Below are 15,263 nucleotides of genomic sequence, written 5' to 3'. Positions count from 1 at the left end.
TTTTAGCAATGTTGTTTACCAGATAAAAGACTCGTGGCCAGAAAAAGATAAAGATTTAGAGTAAAGACAGATCCAGATTTTAAAAAAGCCTCTAAAAGTTCACAGTGTGTTTTAAAATATACATAGGCTTTGGAGAGAAAAAAAAAAAAAACCAGAATAAAGGTTTTAATTTTTTTTTTTATAAGAGAGTAGCTGGGTATGGTGGCACACATCTTTAATTCCAGCACCCAGGAGGCAGAGGCAAGATTTCAAAGCAAACCTGGTATACAGAGTTAATTCTAGGACAGGCAACAGTTACACAGAGAGAAACCCTGTCTCAAAAAATAAAAAAATAAAAGTAAAATATAAAGTAATAAAAAAGCCACATAAAGATGGAAAGCACAAAGAGAGTCTGGATACTGGATACTATGCTATTGTGTTGTCTTTGTATTGTTTGACTGCTGAAGAAATAGCAAAAACTGTTAAAAAAAATACTGCTAGATTAATCCAATTTATATATTTTTAAAATACTTTAACTTCAAAATTTAAGTCTAAGGACAGGTTACTGGGGAAAAGGATTTCTATTTTTGTTTCCACAGAAAATAAAAAGCTGTGAATTCCTTCCAGACTAATACGGTTTGATCAAGCAAGACCCCCTGAAGCAGTGTCCCAGGTGATCCAACATTCAAAACAGCTGGGACAAGGTAGCCTTGCAGACTACAGCCAGGATTTCTGCATCTTCTTAGGATTCCCAAGACAGCGTCCCCTACCAGCAGGAAGCAGTTTGGAAAGAACAATGCCCAAACTCTCAAATATTACTAATAAATATTTGTTTTCATTTATATGGGATTGGTTATAAATGGTTAATAACCACAACTAATCTCTTTAAAGGTAAAAAGGGGATTATGGTATAGATATGGATGCTTTGCTTTGGAGTAGATTTTCATTTATTGATACAAATTTAAGGTCAATTTTGTGATATGTATATTTCTCCTCTTGTTTAGGTATTGTGTTTATATAGCCAATTTAAAATGTATAATTTAGTATAGATTTTAGATAGTCACCTATAGTAGTCAAAATGAAGTTATTTAGAATTTCTAGATATACACAGATATATTTGAGATATATGGATACTATCTGAGATAGATGGATAAATATTCTTCAAACCTTTCAAAGACCTACAGAATATGGCATTTAAAATCATTTAGGACTTTTCTTAACAGTGAGGCACAACTGCTCCTGACAAGACCACCTGTGTCAGAAAGAAAGATGGACATCAAAGAAACTCGTTATGGGGTTTGCTTCCAATATGGCAAGACTAGCCATTTGGGCAAGATACTGCTCTTGTCTGGACTGTTTGACTTTATGCTGTATAAACTGGACATGCAGGACCCACAGAAAAAAGACTGCTAAAACAAGATGGACATTACTGTAGAGTTCCTGCTTCATGGAAGAGTCTGCCAGACAGTCTACAGGAAACAGAGAAAAGTGACTGACAAACTGCCAATCAGATGGACAGTTTAAAGTTTCCTGCTTTGCTGAAGAATCTGCCAGATACACTATGGCCTATGAGCTGAAGATGGAACATTACAGAAGAACTTCGGGTGACTAACCAGGCAGTGAGTTGTCTCTGTCATTTCTAGAGTTTATATATTATCCTTCTGTGGTCTTTGATAGAGTTGAAGACAGATAGTTATGGTTATAGTTTTCCTTAGTTAGGATTAAAGCTAAGTTACATATAAGACTTTAGACTCACAAATATAGGATAGATGATAGAATATTTTCTTCAATTATTGATAATGTTAATGGACTAAATATTAACTATAGTTCTTACTTGATAACTGTTTTGTTATATATTTTACTATGTTATAGTTAAAACCCTTCTTTTTATTTATACAGAAAAGAGGAGATGATGGGAGATGTCATTCTTTAAATGTGTTTCTCTTATTGGTTAATGAATAAAGCACTGTTGGCAAATAGGAAGGCAAGATAGGTGGGACTAGGAGACAAGGAGGATTCTGGGAGATATAGTAAGAGATTCACGATGTAGAGACTTGAGAGAACAGAGGTCTGGACCCTCTCTCCAGTAAGATAAGACCACATGGAAATACTTGGATGAATAGAAATGTGCTAACATTTAAGACAGAGCTAGCCAATAAGAAATGCTAGTAACAGGCCAACAGCTTTATATCTAATACAGTGTCTCTGTGTGTTATTTGGGGCTGACGCGGCTGTGGGACCAGGCTGGCGGGAAAACAGCTCCTAACAGAGCACCCTGAGGCTTCCTAATTGATGGTGAAACAGCTTAAGTTGTGAACCTGTTTTAGTTTAGATGAAGGCATTTTTCAAGGTTCTACACAGAATGTCTCCTCTAACACTCCTTACAGTGACACACAACAGTCCTTCATACAGAAGAATAAAACTAATGACTGCTTCCCTGCCATCAGCAGGTCTGGGGCCAAAGAGAAAGTCATGTGACTCGCAAGCCAACACCATAAAAAAACAACAGCTCTCTCCTAGTTATTCTTGCAATTTAGCTACTCTGAACCAAGGGAACCCAACCTTCTGTAAAGAGGTTCCCATGTGATCAAGCTGTCACGGGAGTGGAGCTCTCGGGGACCTCAGAACCCCTGGTGGGAACTCAGCAGATGAGGTGGCTTGACCGGGGTTTGCCAAATGGAAAATCCATGAGCAGATTCACCATTCCCCCTATTTTTCTGTTACTGATTTTTAGTTTCGTTCCGTTGTGTTCAGAAAAGATACGTGGTATGATTTCAAGCTTTGTTAAGATTCATTACTTGGGAAGAGTTATGTTTTCCCATACATTCTATGCTGGAGAACATTCCTCATGCATTGGAGAGAGACTGCGCCACTGGGTAGAATGTCGCATGCACACCTATGGGTGTACTGGTCTACAGTGCTCTTCAACTCATTTCCCTGTTGGTTGTGGCAGGTTGAATGACAATGGCCCCCATGGGCCACCTGAACATTTGTTTCCCAGTTGGTGGACTGTTTAGGAAGGATCTGGAGGTGTGGCCTTGTTGGAGGAGGTGTGTCACTAAGGTTTCAAAAGCCCACAACAGTTCCTGTCTCCATCTCTTTCTGCCTCGCTTGAGGGTCAGATTTAAGCTCTCAGCTACTGCCCCAGTGTCTGTCTGTCTGCCCATTGCCAAGTTTTCTGTCCCAGTGATCACAGACTCACCCTCTGACACTGTAAGCAAGTCCCCAATGAAATGCTTTCTTGTCCAAGTTGCCTTGATCGGGTTGTCTTGTTACAGCAGTGTACGGTGACTAAGACAGAAGTCTTCTGTGTAGGGGTTCTACCCAGTATTGAAACTATGGCACCAGAATTGAGTTTTTTATTGTTGTTAGGGCCTCATTTCTAGTGTTAGGGGCTTGAACATTGGTAGCACTCCTATTACTTTTATTACAATGTAAAGACCTTTGCCTTTGGAGACAGCTCTTGCCTTTAAATTTCTACTTTAAATTCACATGTGTGAGCTACATATGTGTGAGCTACTCTTGCTTTCTTTTGGTTAATATTCAACATTTATTTCCCCCCCACACCCCTATGTACACTCCTTGACCAGAAGTAAGTTTTGGGCAGACAATTTGACTTTATGTATATTTAACTCATTCCATTATTTTAGATCTTTTATTTGTTTGTTTTGTTTTTCGAGACAGGGTTTCTCTGTGGCTTTAGAGGCTGTCCTGGAACTAGCTCTGTAGACCAGGCTGGTCTCGAACTCACAGAGTTCCAACTGCCTCTGCCTCCCGAGTGCTGGGGTTAAAGGTGTGCACCACCACTGCCCGGCTCATTTTAAATCTTTTTATTTGCAGGAATTTATTCTATTTACAGTAACTAATGATAAGGTTACTGTCTTTTATTAAATGTGTATGTGTGTATGAATGCATGCATGTTCACATGTATGTGTATGTAGAAGCTATGTGCACCTTGAAGAATTGGCTGTACTCCCTGCTTACTACAGCACTATTCACAGCAGCAACACTATGGAAACAACCTACAGACAGGTAGATTAAAAGAGAAATGGGCTGACATACAGATATTCCTCAACTAATAGGAGCCAAATTCCTGAGTGTTTTCTAGTGTAGCAATAGGTTTAGCAACCTAATAGTCTTCCTTAAGTTGGTGTGGTAGCTTGAAAGAAAATGGTCCCTAAAAAAGGAGCGGTACTATTAGGAGGTGTGGCTGTGTTGGAGTAGGAGTGGCCTTGTTGCAGGAAGTGTGTCACTGTGGAGGTGGGCTTTGAGGTCTCATATGTGCTGAAGCCAAGCCCAGTGAGATAGACCAGTTCCTGTTTGCCTGCAAGTCAAGATGTAGAACTCTGAGCTCCAGCAGCATGTCTACCTGCACACAACAACATTGCATCAGGATAATAGACTATACCTCTGAACTGTCAGCCAACCCCAGTTATATATATAAGGGTTGCTTAGCAATAGAAATCCCAAGGCGATGGGGGATACTGAAGACAAAAGTGGGGTGTGAGATTTAAAACCCTGGCTGAATCAAGCCCCTTGACCTGTGCCCAACACTAGAGAACAGTGTCTCTGTGTGTGTGTGTGTGTGTGTACGTGAGCACGCACACATGTCCACACATGTGTATGCTGAGGTTGAAATCTGATTCCTGTGCCTGGACCTGGATGAATCTCTTCTGGGAAAATGGCCAATTTTCGTCCTAGGAATTGACTCTGGGAGGAAGGGTGTTTGCACATTGCAGCCTCGACTTGCTGGATGGCCACAGAGTTTCCAGGAATAATGAAAAACGTCTCTTTAGCACGAAGCATAAAGAGTATGGCTTCAAGGCAAGTAGCCTGACTCCAGATGTTCCTTCCAGGGAACAATCCTAACAGCTGTAAGTTTGGTCCCTGAGAGAGCCTTTTACCTGTGCCCAAAGTCTTCTGGGAAAACCCAAGTGTGGTACGTCAACGAGACACAGGCACTCGGCTTGGCTGCAGCCTCCTCCTGTCCTCTAGCCTCTCTACCTGCTGGTCTGCAGAGCCCTGACTGCTCACTTTCCCGGAAGCTGCCCTCCTAGCCATGAGAGTAGATCTCATTTCTCCTTGCTGCAGGAAGCTAAGGCTCCTTTCAGGAGATACCCATTTCTGCCTCGGGCTTCTGTTGGCCGAGGAATGGGGTTCCCGCAGCCTCCAGCCCAGGTTTGCGTGCTGGCTTCTCCCTCACTCTGCTCTTCGCTCTGGATACCCTGGGGATTGCACTTTCTTTCAGAAAATCCTTTCTTTCTTTTTTTTAAGATGGGGCTAGCAAATTTTGGCTGACAAGTGTGAGATCAGACATCTTTGAGTTTGTGGCCTTTGTGGTCTTTCTGACAATGACTCCACAGCCTTGCTGTGCAATCAAGTGCCTGTGGACATCTCATGAGGGGATGGATGGGCATGGGCCTACGATGACAACCTTTTTCTATTTTCATGTGTATGCATGTTTGCATGTGTGTGGGCCTGCATGTGGAAGTTGGTGTTGGGAATGATCTTCAATCATTCCTTCACCTATTGTTTGAGGCAAGGTCTCTTGACAAACCTAGACACCAATGATTGGTCTCCCTAGACAGCTTGCTTGAGGGATCTATGCCTCTGAGGGCTGGAATTACAGGTGGGCCACCAATCCCATGCAGAATATATGTGGGTTCCTGGCGTCTGAACTTTCTTTCCTACTTATGCAGCAAGCTCTTTTACCACCGAGCCACCCCCTCAGCCCCACCCCACCATGGCATTCAAGCTTACACTTGGCACAGACTAATGAATTCTTCACAGCCTTTTCGGGTTTGGGGATGGATGGACAGGTTCTAATGGCACCTCCCTTTGAGGCAGAGTCGTGTGAGCTTTCCCCGTGGTGCCAAAGCAGCAATGGAACATGAGATCAGGGGCTGTAAACTCAGCGGTGCCCCAGAAGCTCAGGCCTTGAGGGACCCATTTCTTCTACCACATCCATACTAGAACAATCCTCTCTTACCTGAGGAATGTGTTTGCTAGGATGAGGTAAGGGCCACTTCCTCGGACATGGTGAGACTTGCTTTAAATTAAACTGCAATTATGGACATGGACTGTACACTGTATATACCGTTGCTAAGGCAGCCAGTGCGCAGGCTGAAGCCTTTGGAAAGTAGGATGATTGGGCTGGGTGGGTGTTTCAAATCCCACCCAAGGGGACTAATCAAGAAGGCTCTATTTAAAGGAAAGGAAGCAAGATGTCTTCTGAGATGTGGTGTGACTTCACAGTGGCTGTCTACCTCATACTGCAGCACCCTTCCAAGATCTCAGAAGGGACAATGATGGCCTGGTATTTCTCCCCCCACTGTGAGAGCTCCGGGTTCAAGAGGCCCCAACTATTGCAATTTGGATATGAACCCACACCACCTGGTGTCTTAATCACTGTCCTGATGTGAAGAGAAACCACAGCCAAGGCCTTCAACAGTTTCATGATGGCAGGGAGCATGGCGGCCTGCCAGGGGGCTGGAGCAGTAACTGAGTAATGCATCTTGATTCATAGGTAGAGAGAGAGAGAGAAAGCTGGGCCTGGCATGGGCTTCTGAAACTTCAAAGCCTACACCCAAAGACATACTTCCTTCAACAAGACTACATCTATTCCAACAAGGCCTCCTCTAACAAGGCCACACCCACCAAACAAGGCCACACCTCCTCTAACAAGGCCACACCCACCAAACAAGACCACACTTCCTCTAACAAGGCCCCACCCACCGAACAAGGCCACACCTCCTCTAACAAGGCCACACCCATCGAACAAGACCACACCTTCTCTAACAAGGCCACACCCATCGAACAAGACCACACCTCCTCTAACAAGGCCACACCCACCAAACAAGACCACACTTTCTCTAACAAGGCCCCACCCACCGAACAAGGCCACACCTTCTCTAACAAGGCCACACCCATCAAACAAGGCCACACCTCCCAATCCTTCTCAAGTAGTGCTACTTCCTGATGATTAAGCATTCAATTATACAAACCTATCGGGGGCCATTCTTATTCAAGCCACCACACCTGGCATGGTATTTAGTATTTTTTTAAAAAAATTGCCATAACCTGAGAGTAGGTTTTTCCATTCAAATTCTGTTTTTATTTTATTTCAATAAAATCCAACACAGCTTTTTGTGGGGCTTGTTGTAAGAGTACAGAGCAGTTTCAGGAATTTCAGCTACGTCTAGATGGAGGAAACACAAGCTGCTTGCTTTTGCTTTTGCTGGTCTGGCTTTGGAGCCTGAACTGACCCTGAACTCTATGTAGAGCAGGCTGGCTTTGACCTCAGGAAAAAAAACCATGATTGTTGAGATGACAGGTGTGCATGACCACACATGACCTTGCTTTTTATTTTATTATTATTTTTTTTAACAGGTTCTTCTCTAACTCAGCCTGGCCTTGAACTTCCCGTGTAGCTAGAGATGACCTTGAACTTCTGATCCTCCAGTCTCCACCCTCTGAGGGCTGGGATTATAGGCGTGCACCCACTACTCTTGGCTTAGGAACGCTTGTGAACCCAGGGCCTCATACATTCTAAGAAAGCACTCTATCTACCAAGCTCTACCAACCCCGGTGTTGATCTCTTTCTGCATCACTCGCCTTCACAATGCTATGCCAAAATGCCAGAGAGAAACAACATAAGACAGCCAACACCTCTTTTACCACCTGCATTCCCTCTACGTGATGTTTTAAAAACAGACTCAAAAGCACACACACACACACACACACACACACACACACAATCCATGGTAGGAGTCACTGTGAACCACATGGCATACCCTGGCCAAGGAGGGACTCCCAGAGGGAGCCCGCAGCATGTCCCATTCAATTTAACAGCCTTGAGAATGACGTCGGCTTTTGTTCCTTTACAAGGGCTCTTTTAATGGAGACACCAGGCCAGACTTTGGGGTAGGTGCTGGGGAATTAATAGCTAATGTGAGAAGACAGATATCTGTGTTCACTGGGCTCTACCCCAGTGTGGGAGAGGGAAGCTGAGAGATGGTTCTCTGAGGTAGCAGCATTCGGGCTGAAACCTCAACCATAAAGGCCGGCCTTGAGAGATGAGCAGGGTGGGAACCTTTACAGAAGAGGGGTCAGCAGGGCCAAGGCCGGAAGAGCCCGATAGGTTTGAGGACGTGGGTGACCCTGGACAGTGTTGAAGAACAGGGGCAATGTCTTGCAGGATCCCAGGACAATAAGAGGAAAGCCAGGGCAGGGTGATTCAGGGACACGGGCTAGGTGACAGGCCACATGGCCAGGCCTGGGAGGAGGGGGTTAGCGTGGAGGACGGGCAGAGGAGGAGGGAACTGTTTACTGTTTGTATATTATCTGAGCTCGTGGTGACAGAGATGGTTCCTGAGTTCTGGCTAACGTCAGCTCTACTGCCTGGAATGGCCCCTACTAGCAGCTCATCGTTCTCTTTGAACAGAACCGTGAGCAGGCCAACATCTGGGAGACACATGGAGAGATGGTGGAGATCATTAAGCCGACTCAATTTTGTTGTTTTTCCTAATCAGGCAAAGGAGAATAAGTAAGAACTGCTTCCCTAGAAAGAGTCGCGGGCTCTTGGATAACCCTTCCCATCTAAGAACAATATTTTTCTTTTCTTTTAATTTCAACCACAGAATGACGCGATTGAAAAAAGTGTAACCCTGCCTGTGCTACCACATCCACCCATTATGAGTGTCCCTGAAGGGGAAAGCGTCACTATCCACATCTCATCTGTTGGTCTCCATCTTGGTGACTATTTCTTGTCTTTAGAAAGCATATTGAGGTGACGGCTTAGTTTACCAGATTAATGCATTATCCCACGGAATTCCTGCCACACACAGATAAGGGTTGATATCGCCATGGCTCCCTCCCTGCTCCATTCCATCTCCCTGGCAAACTTCTACTCCGTTCTTTTCCCGCTAGGGCTCCCAGACTAGCTGTGTCAGGACCAGTGGTCAGCTTATTAAAACATGTGCTAGCCCATCTCTGATTTAGTGTGTCTAGGCCGGTCCAAGAGCTTTCTTTTCCTTTATCAGTGTTAATTTTCATGCGTGCAGGCACTCACGTGTGCGGTGGGCAGGGATGCTTGCATGTGGAGGCTCAATGCTGACCTGGACAGCCACCCTCAATTGCTCTTCTGTCTTATTCACTGGGGCAGCGTGTCTTAATCAAGCCCGGAGCTTGCTGATATGGCTACTCTCTGCAGCCAGCTTGCTCTGGGGACCCTTCTCATGCTTCCCTAGCAAGCCCTTTAACCACCGAATCATCTCTACTTTCAAATTTTCTTACACGATCCCAGGAACAGCTGGGGCGGCTGGCCCCAGGGCTACTGAGGCTAGTATTCCATTACTGACCTCTACAATCTTACATAATGAACAGCTAGTTTTTGTTCCGTTGGGTTCTGCAGTCTCTCTTGGCTTACCAACTTAAAAGAGCTATGAAGAGATTAGGAAAGGAAGATAGTCTTTGACATCTGCCCAGTCAACCTGGTGACTTCTGCGTCTTACACTGTTACTGTAGCTCTGATGGTGGCTTGGTGGTGGTGGCTAAAGCCTATGGGAGTGTTTATGTCTTGTCTTCGGGATTCCACAGTAGGCCCAGGTCACTGTCTTCACTACATGTCCTCTACAGGGGCCAAGCTGGATCCACGACTACGCGACTTCAACTTACAGAGAATCGTCTGCTATCCAGGTCCCTTTCTCCTCTGCACTCACCTACACCCTCCAAATCCCAGTCTATTTGCCTTATATTTAAGCTGTGGCATTATCGGGCACGTTGCTGTTTAAGATTTTTTTATTATTTATGTATATGTGTATATGTACATGTATGTGCACATATTTGCAGGTGCTCTCAGAGGCCAGGAAAGGGGGATAGATTCCCTGGAGCTGGAGTTACAGGTGTGAGCCACACAGAATGGGCACTGGGAACTAAACACTTCCACCCTGAGATCTTTTATAGTCTCAAATAGGGTGTGGTGACAGCCATCTGTAATCCCAGCACATGAGAGGCTAAAGCAGGAAGACTGCTAGTTCAAGGTTAGGTTATACTATACACAAGTCTGAGGGTCAGTCTGGGCTATGCAACAAGACCCCATGCAAAAAAAAAAAAAAAAAAAAAAAAAAAAAAGGTATCATCTTTTTTATACCCTAAATAATCATTTGCCTTCTGAGTCAAATATTTTATTTGTTTTCATTTCAATTGGCCTTTCTCTTTCATGCCCACGTAGTCTCTAAACTCAGTCTTTCTTGGTTGCCAACCCACACTAAGGGCAGACCACGTTTAGGTGGAAGGCCTTACTGTGCACTTCAAATGCTGGAAGTATTGCTTCCTCTGGGAAGACCGGCTCACAAGCATGCCTCAAACGGTTTATCCAACTCTTCAGACACAATGAATCCACTGTTGGGCTGACGCCTGCTAATTAAGGAACCTGGGGCGACCAAGAATGACATATGATACCAATCTTTCCCAGATCGGATCACCGACTGTCCTCGGCCGTAAAGGTTTTAAGATGCTCTCCAGTGCTTGGATGCTGTAGGAATGAGGGTTAGGTGCGGGGAAAGTGTGCTCAGAGACAGCGACATGGCGAGGGTTAGCAACTGTCTCCCTGGTCAGTACTGAGGCTTCACAAACACAAAGGTGGCTGAGATGAACCCTAACACACCAAGTACTGACCTCCATGATACAAGGGGAAGCAGGGTTCCCCTTAGAGAGGAGAGCGGTGCTAGGACTAGGGATTTATTACTATTTGCCATGAATGTCTGTTTGCGCCTGTGTGCCTGGTCCCTATGGAGGTTGAAAAGGGCATCAGATAACCTGGAACAGGAGTTACAGGTGGCTATGAGCCACTGTGTAGGTGCTGGGACCCAGCAGCCAGTGCTCTTAACAACCCAGCCATCTCTCCGGCCCCTCAGAGTGTCTGAATTAAAAAAAAAAAAAAAAAAAAAAAAAAAAAAAAGATGTATTTATCATGTAAGTAGTGTTCTGCCTGCATGATGCCCTGCCAGCCAGAAGAGGGCACCAGATCTCATTACAGATCTTGTTGTGAGCCTCCATGTGGTTGCTGGGAATTGAACTCAGGACCTTTAGAAGAACAGTCAGTGCTCTTAACCCCTGAGCCATCTCTCCAGCCCAATTCTTAATATAGAAACGTTTACTGCCTTCTCCTCTCTCCCTGGTTTCTCCGACATCACCTTAAGGCTAGCCCTGCACTCTGCCCTACTTGGACACCCCTGACCTCTTCTAACTTTCATTTCCCTCGTGCCCTGATCTGAGTCTAAGTGACCAGCAAGGCTTGCAGGCCACTTTCCCACCTGTGCTTTAAAAGGGAGGCTCATGTCTTAAAACAAAAGGAAAACTCGTTCAGAGAGTGTGTGTGTGTGTGTGTGTAATGTGTTTGTCTCTGTGTGTAGTGTGTGTATCTGTGTGTATAGTGTGTTTCTGTCTGTGTGTGTGTGTGGTATGTATGTGTGTCTGTGTGTGTATACAGTGTGTGTCTGTGTGTATGTGTAGTGTGTGTCTGTGTATCTGTATGTAAGTAGAGAAAGCTAGCTGAGTGCTGAGCATGCATGTATATTCTCTCCCTCCCTCTCTCTCCCTCCCTCTCTCCCCCCCCCCTCTCTCTGCTGTTCATGGTGGCTGTCACATGACTAGTGGCTTTAAGTTCCTTCCTGGATGTATCTGCAATGATGCGCTGTAACCGAGAATCGAGGGCTACAATCAACCCTTGCTCCTCTAAGTTGCTTTCTGCCAGGACATTTTATCCCAGAGACAAACAAAGCCAGAGCAGGCTCTAACCTGATTCTTCTGGGCGATCTTTTGTCCCTTCTTCCAGCGAAGCACGGGTGTCAGATCGGGCAGCTCCCGCTCCTCCTCAGCAGTCTGGTGCACACCCAGGCTGTAGGCAGCTTCAAACACGATGGGGCTGATGACATCCTGTACTCTCCTCTGCAAGGCAATCCAGAAGGAACATTTAACATCGAGCATCTGTGGATGCTGGGGCAGCATTCCTCCTCTGTGCACAAAGACCAGCCTGCCACCCTGCTCTCCTCAGGTGGCCCTCACAGCCACCCTCACAAGCTAAGGCTTGTGTTTTTGCCTTGTAGGCAAGGTAAGCAAGGCTCGGGGCAGACTCATCCTGCCTGGTTTCTGCAGACAGGCAGGGACTTCTCAGGCTACCCTGTGTGGTACTAAATCTCCAGAGCATATGGAAGACATTATCTAACTCCACCCATGTGTGTTTAGATGCCAGTTGGTGGCTGGGGCAGCATCTGTACTCGACATTAACCCTTTATTTCCATGGGGTGGGGATGACCAAAGCTCGTTTGCACTGAGATTATAGTTTTGTGTCATGGCTGGGGATCCAACAACACTAATTATGAATGGTGCAGGTTAGCTGTCAGTGGGTCAGTAGAGTCGGGGGAAGCTTCATGCTCATTCTTCTGGAACCCAAGGATTTCAATGCCTCAGGGATGGTAGACTGGTAGCCACAAGAGGGGCAGGAAAGTTCTGTCGGGTATCTTTTCCATTGCTGTGACAAAACATTACAACCCAGGAACCATAGAGAAGGAGAGTTTATTTGGGCTATGGTTCCAGAGGGTTTGAGTCCATCATGGAGGGAAACTGTGTGGCAAACAGCAGGGACAGGAAGCTGAGAGTCAGACCTTCAACCAAAAGCAGGAAGAAGCTGTAATGAGATACTCACTTTGTCCGCACCTGTGGCACTGACCACGCCCATTGGGGGTGGGGACAGGGGCAGATGTGACCCGGGGGAACTAGGTCCGGGGAAGCCTCCCCCCCCCCCCTGAGCCCAGAGTGCTCTTTTGCTTGCTGGACTGGGACAGAGAGCATCGGCAGACATCCTTGGGACCAGGGACCTGCTGGCGTTCATCTGTCTCTGTTATTTCTCCCTGAATAAACATCTATTCAGCCTGTCTGTTTTTCCCGATCCTTATTAATCCACGATAACAAGAGTGGTGGGCGGGGGAGGGACAGGACTGGGAGCGATGGAAACTGATAAATCTCAAGGCCCATTTCCTGCGGCGCACTTCCACCGGCAAGCTGCGCCTTCGAAACTTTCCAAACAGCGCCACCGACTGGAGACCAAGTGTCTAAATACTGAAGCCTATGGGGACATTTCTCATTCCAGTCACCACAGGAGAGGAGAGAAGACACATGGTCCAATGTGATGCCAGGCGGATGCCATGGCTTCTAGAGATGAACAGCACACCCTATACCCTACCACCACACAGAAAAGGAACCAGGAAGATCCAAGACTCAGTCCCGCAGGACACGGGCCTGGTAAGGACCCTGATCTTTCCAACTTTTAAGTTCGTGGTCTGTCTGCAGAGTGTCCCTGCCCCTGGGTGACTCTAAGCCCACACCCTCACAGGTGAGAATCAGAGGCAAGAGTTGGTTGGTCGTCTTGCATCAAGGGCTGGCACATCATTTGGGGTGGTCCACCTAACATGGCAAGGCTAAGAAGGTCATCACCCACAGTCAAGTCTCTCTGCTCTATAACCATCATGGAGAGCATAGGGGTGTGTCACAGGGAACTGAGAAACACCTTATACAGAGCAGGAAAAGCTGGGCAGGCAGCAGATGCCACCCACCCTAGGAGGCCTGAACACATGACCCATGAGTGTTCACTATTCACACTATTCTCTATGAAGTGTGGAGGAGTTAGGATTAGAGTCTCATAGTGTTCAAAATGCTAGAATGTCTCAGGAAGCACCCAGAAAAGAGCTTTGTCCAACACCTTACAACAGCCACTCTCTTCCCCATGGGGACAGCTGGGGATAGACTCTCACCGAGTATGAGAGAGCACAGGCGGAGCATGGTGGCTCTCGGATGTCAGTGTCCTTTGTAGGCTGCCCAGCCTGTGACTGTGGGGGGGTGACAAATGACCCTCATTTGGGTGAAAATATGCTTTAGAAGCGAAGGGAGGTAGCCAGCCTGCAGAATATGGCAGAGTTCTCAGGATAGGTCTAGGTTCTCACCATGAAATTTGGGTTCCCTGGGAGAGGGGCAGTCTGGCTAAGAAGCGTGTGTGGGTGGTGAGGGATGCACCAAAATAAAGCGAGGTTAAACAGCGGCTCATTGTTTAGTTGTCAATTCCGTTCTTACTTCAATTGTGTCAGAGGAGTGCAGAGTAGTTCCAGGTCTAATGGGCCATGGCGCCCTATGTTTTCTCACAGATAACCCCATGATAGGACATTGAGTGGAACACACTCAAAGGTACTGGACGCCAGAGACTTCCTGGAATATTCCGGGAAGGAGTCAGTGGTGCTGAGTGGGATGAGAAGGGAAGCAGATGTGGCAGACGGGAAGTAAGGTGTGGAGGGCACAGCAAAGGGAAACAGGTGACATCAGGGCTGATGCCAGGACAAGAAGCAGATGATACATGATTGGGTCAGTAAAGAGTCCACCTGGGAAAAGGTTCAGTTCTTCAGCCTAACAAAAACCCAGGACATCCGCAGCAAAGTGATGGAGGTAGCTAAAGGGCTTCCAGGAAGTTCTCTGGAATTCTTCATCTTAGGACAGATGGTTAAGACCTGAGGTCTTTCCAGGAGACAGCCGTGCTCCTAAGATCCAGATGCCCCCAGCCTGCTGCTTCTAACCAGAATTCAAAGACAGAAGGTAGATGGCACAGGCAGAGATAAGTGCACAAATGCCAAATTCAGGCGTGCAAATGCGTTCTTTGTGCTTCTGTGAGGTTGGCCAGCTACTTCTAGGTTTTACACTTGAATATTTCATTGACTATTTCATGCTGAAGTAAGTCCACAATGACCCGGTTACTCAGGGCACAGGGGAAGAGGAGAGTGGGGGAGGGGCAGCGCTCGCCCTTGCTTCCAAACTGCCCTGTGTATTTCAGAGCCTTCCCCAAGCTCTGAGTTGACCTTGCTCTACTCAATCCTCACAACATCTGGTGGGTAGATTTCTACTTGCCTTTTACAGCGAGGGCGGCTAAGACCCAGGATCTCAAACAAACTGTTCCTCCTGGCTTTACGTTTGTTACATAGTACAGTCTGATCTCAATCTTGCAATGCTCCTGCCTCAGTTGCTTAGCTCATAAAGTTCTAATTAGGTTCACATTAGGTTCCAGCAACCCCTTAAAAATGCCTGCTAGGGGGACTTAGGAGACATTCGCTGGAGAAGCTGCTCATCCTGCAAGCCTGAGGACTTGAGGTTGGGTCCCCGGGACCCACATAAAAAGATTGGCATGTTGGTGTGCACTTGGCACCCTAGTGCAGGGAAGGTGCAGACAGAAAGACCCTGGGGAC

The 15,263-nt window shown here is 46.4% G+C and overlaps 1 protein-coding gene across 1 annotated transcript in view; it reads right to left on the bottom strand.

The window, feature by feature from the left end:
* Itga9 (integrin subunit alpha 9) overlaps positions 1-15,263 on the bottom strand; it is a 289,334-nt gene that overhangs the window by 120,261 nt on the left and 153,810 nt on the right. Inside the window, exon 16 of the mRNA XM_051202213.1 lies at positions 11,779-11,928. Within this exon, the coding sequence (XP_051058170.1) occupies positions 11,779-11,928 (150 nt within the window). The remainder of the gene's footprint in view (positions 1-11,778; positions 11,929-15,263) is intronic.

This window comes from Phodopus roborovskii, unplaced genomic scaffold (genome assembly GCF_943737965.1).
Source record: "Phodopus roborovskii unplaced genomic scaffold, PHOROB, whole genome shotgun sequence".
Lineage (NCBI taxonomy): Eukaryota > Metazoa > Chordata > Mammalia > Rodentia > Cricetidae > Phodopus > Phodopus roborovskii.
Note: the sequence above shows the minus strand (reverse complement) of the source record. Positions and strands in the feature narration are given on the sequence as shown.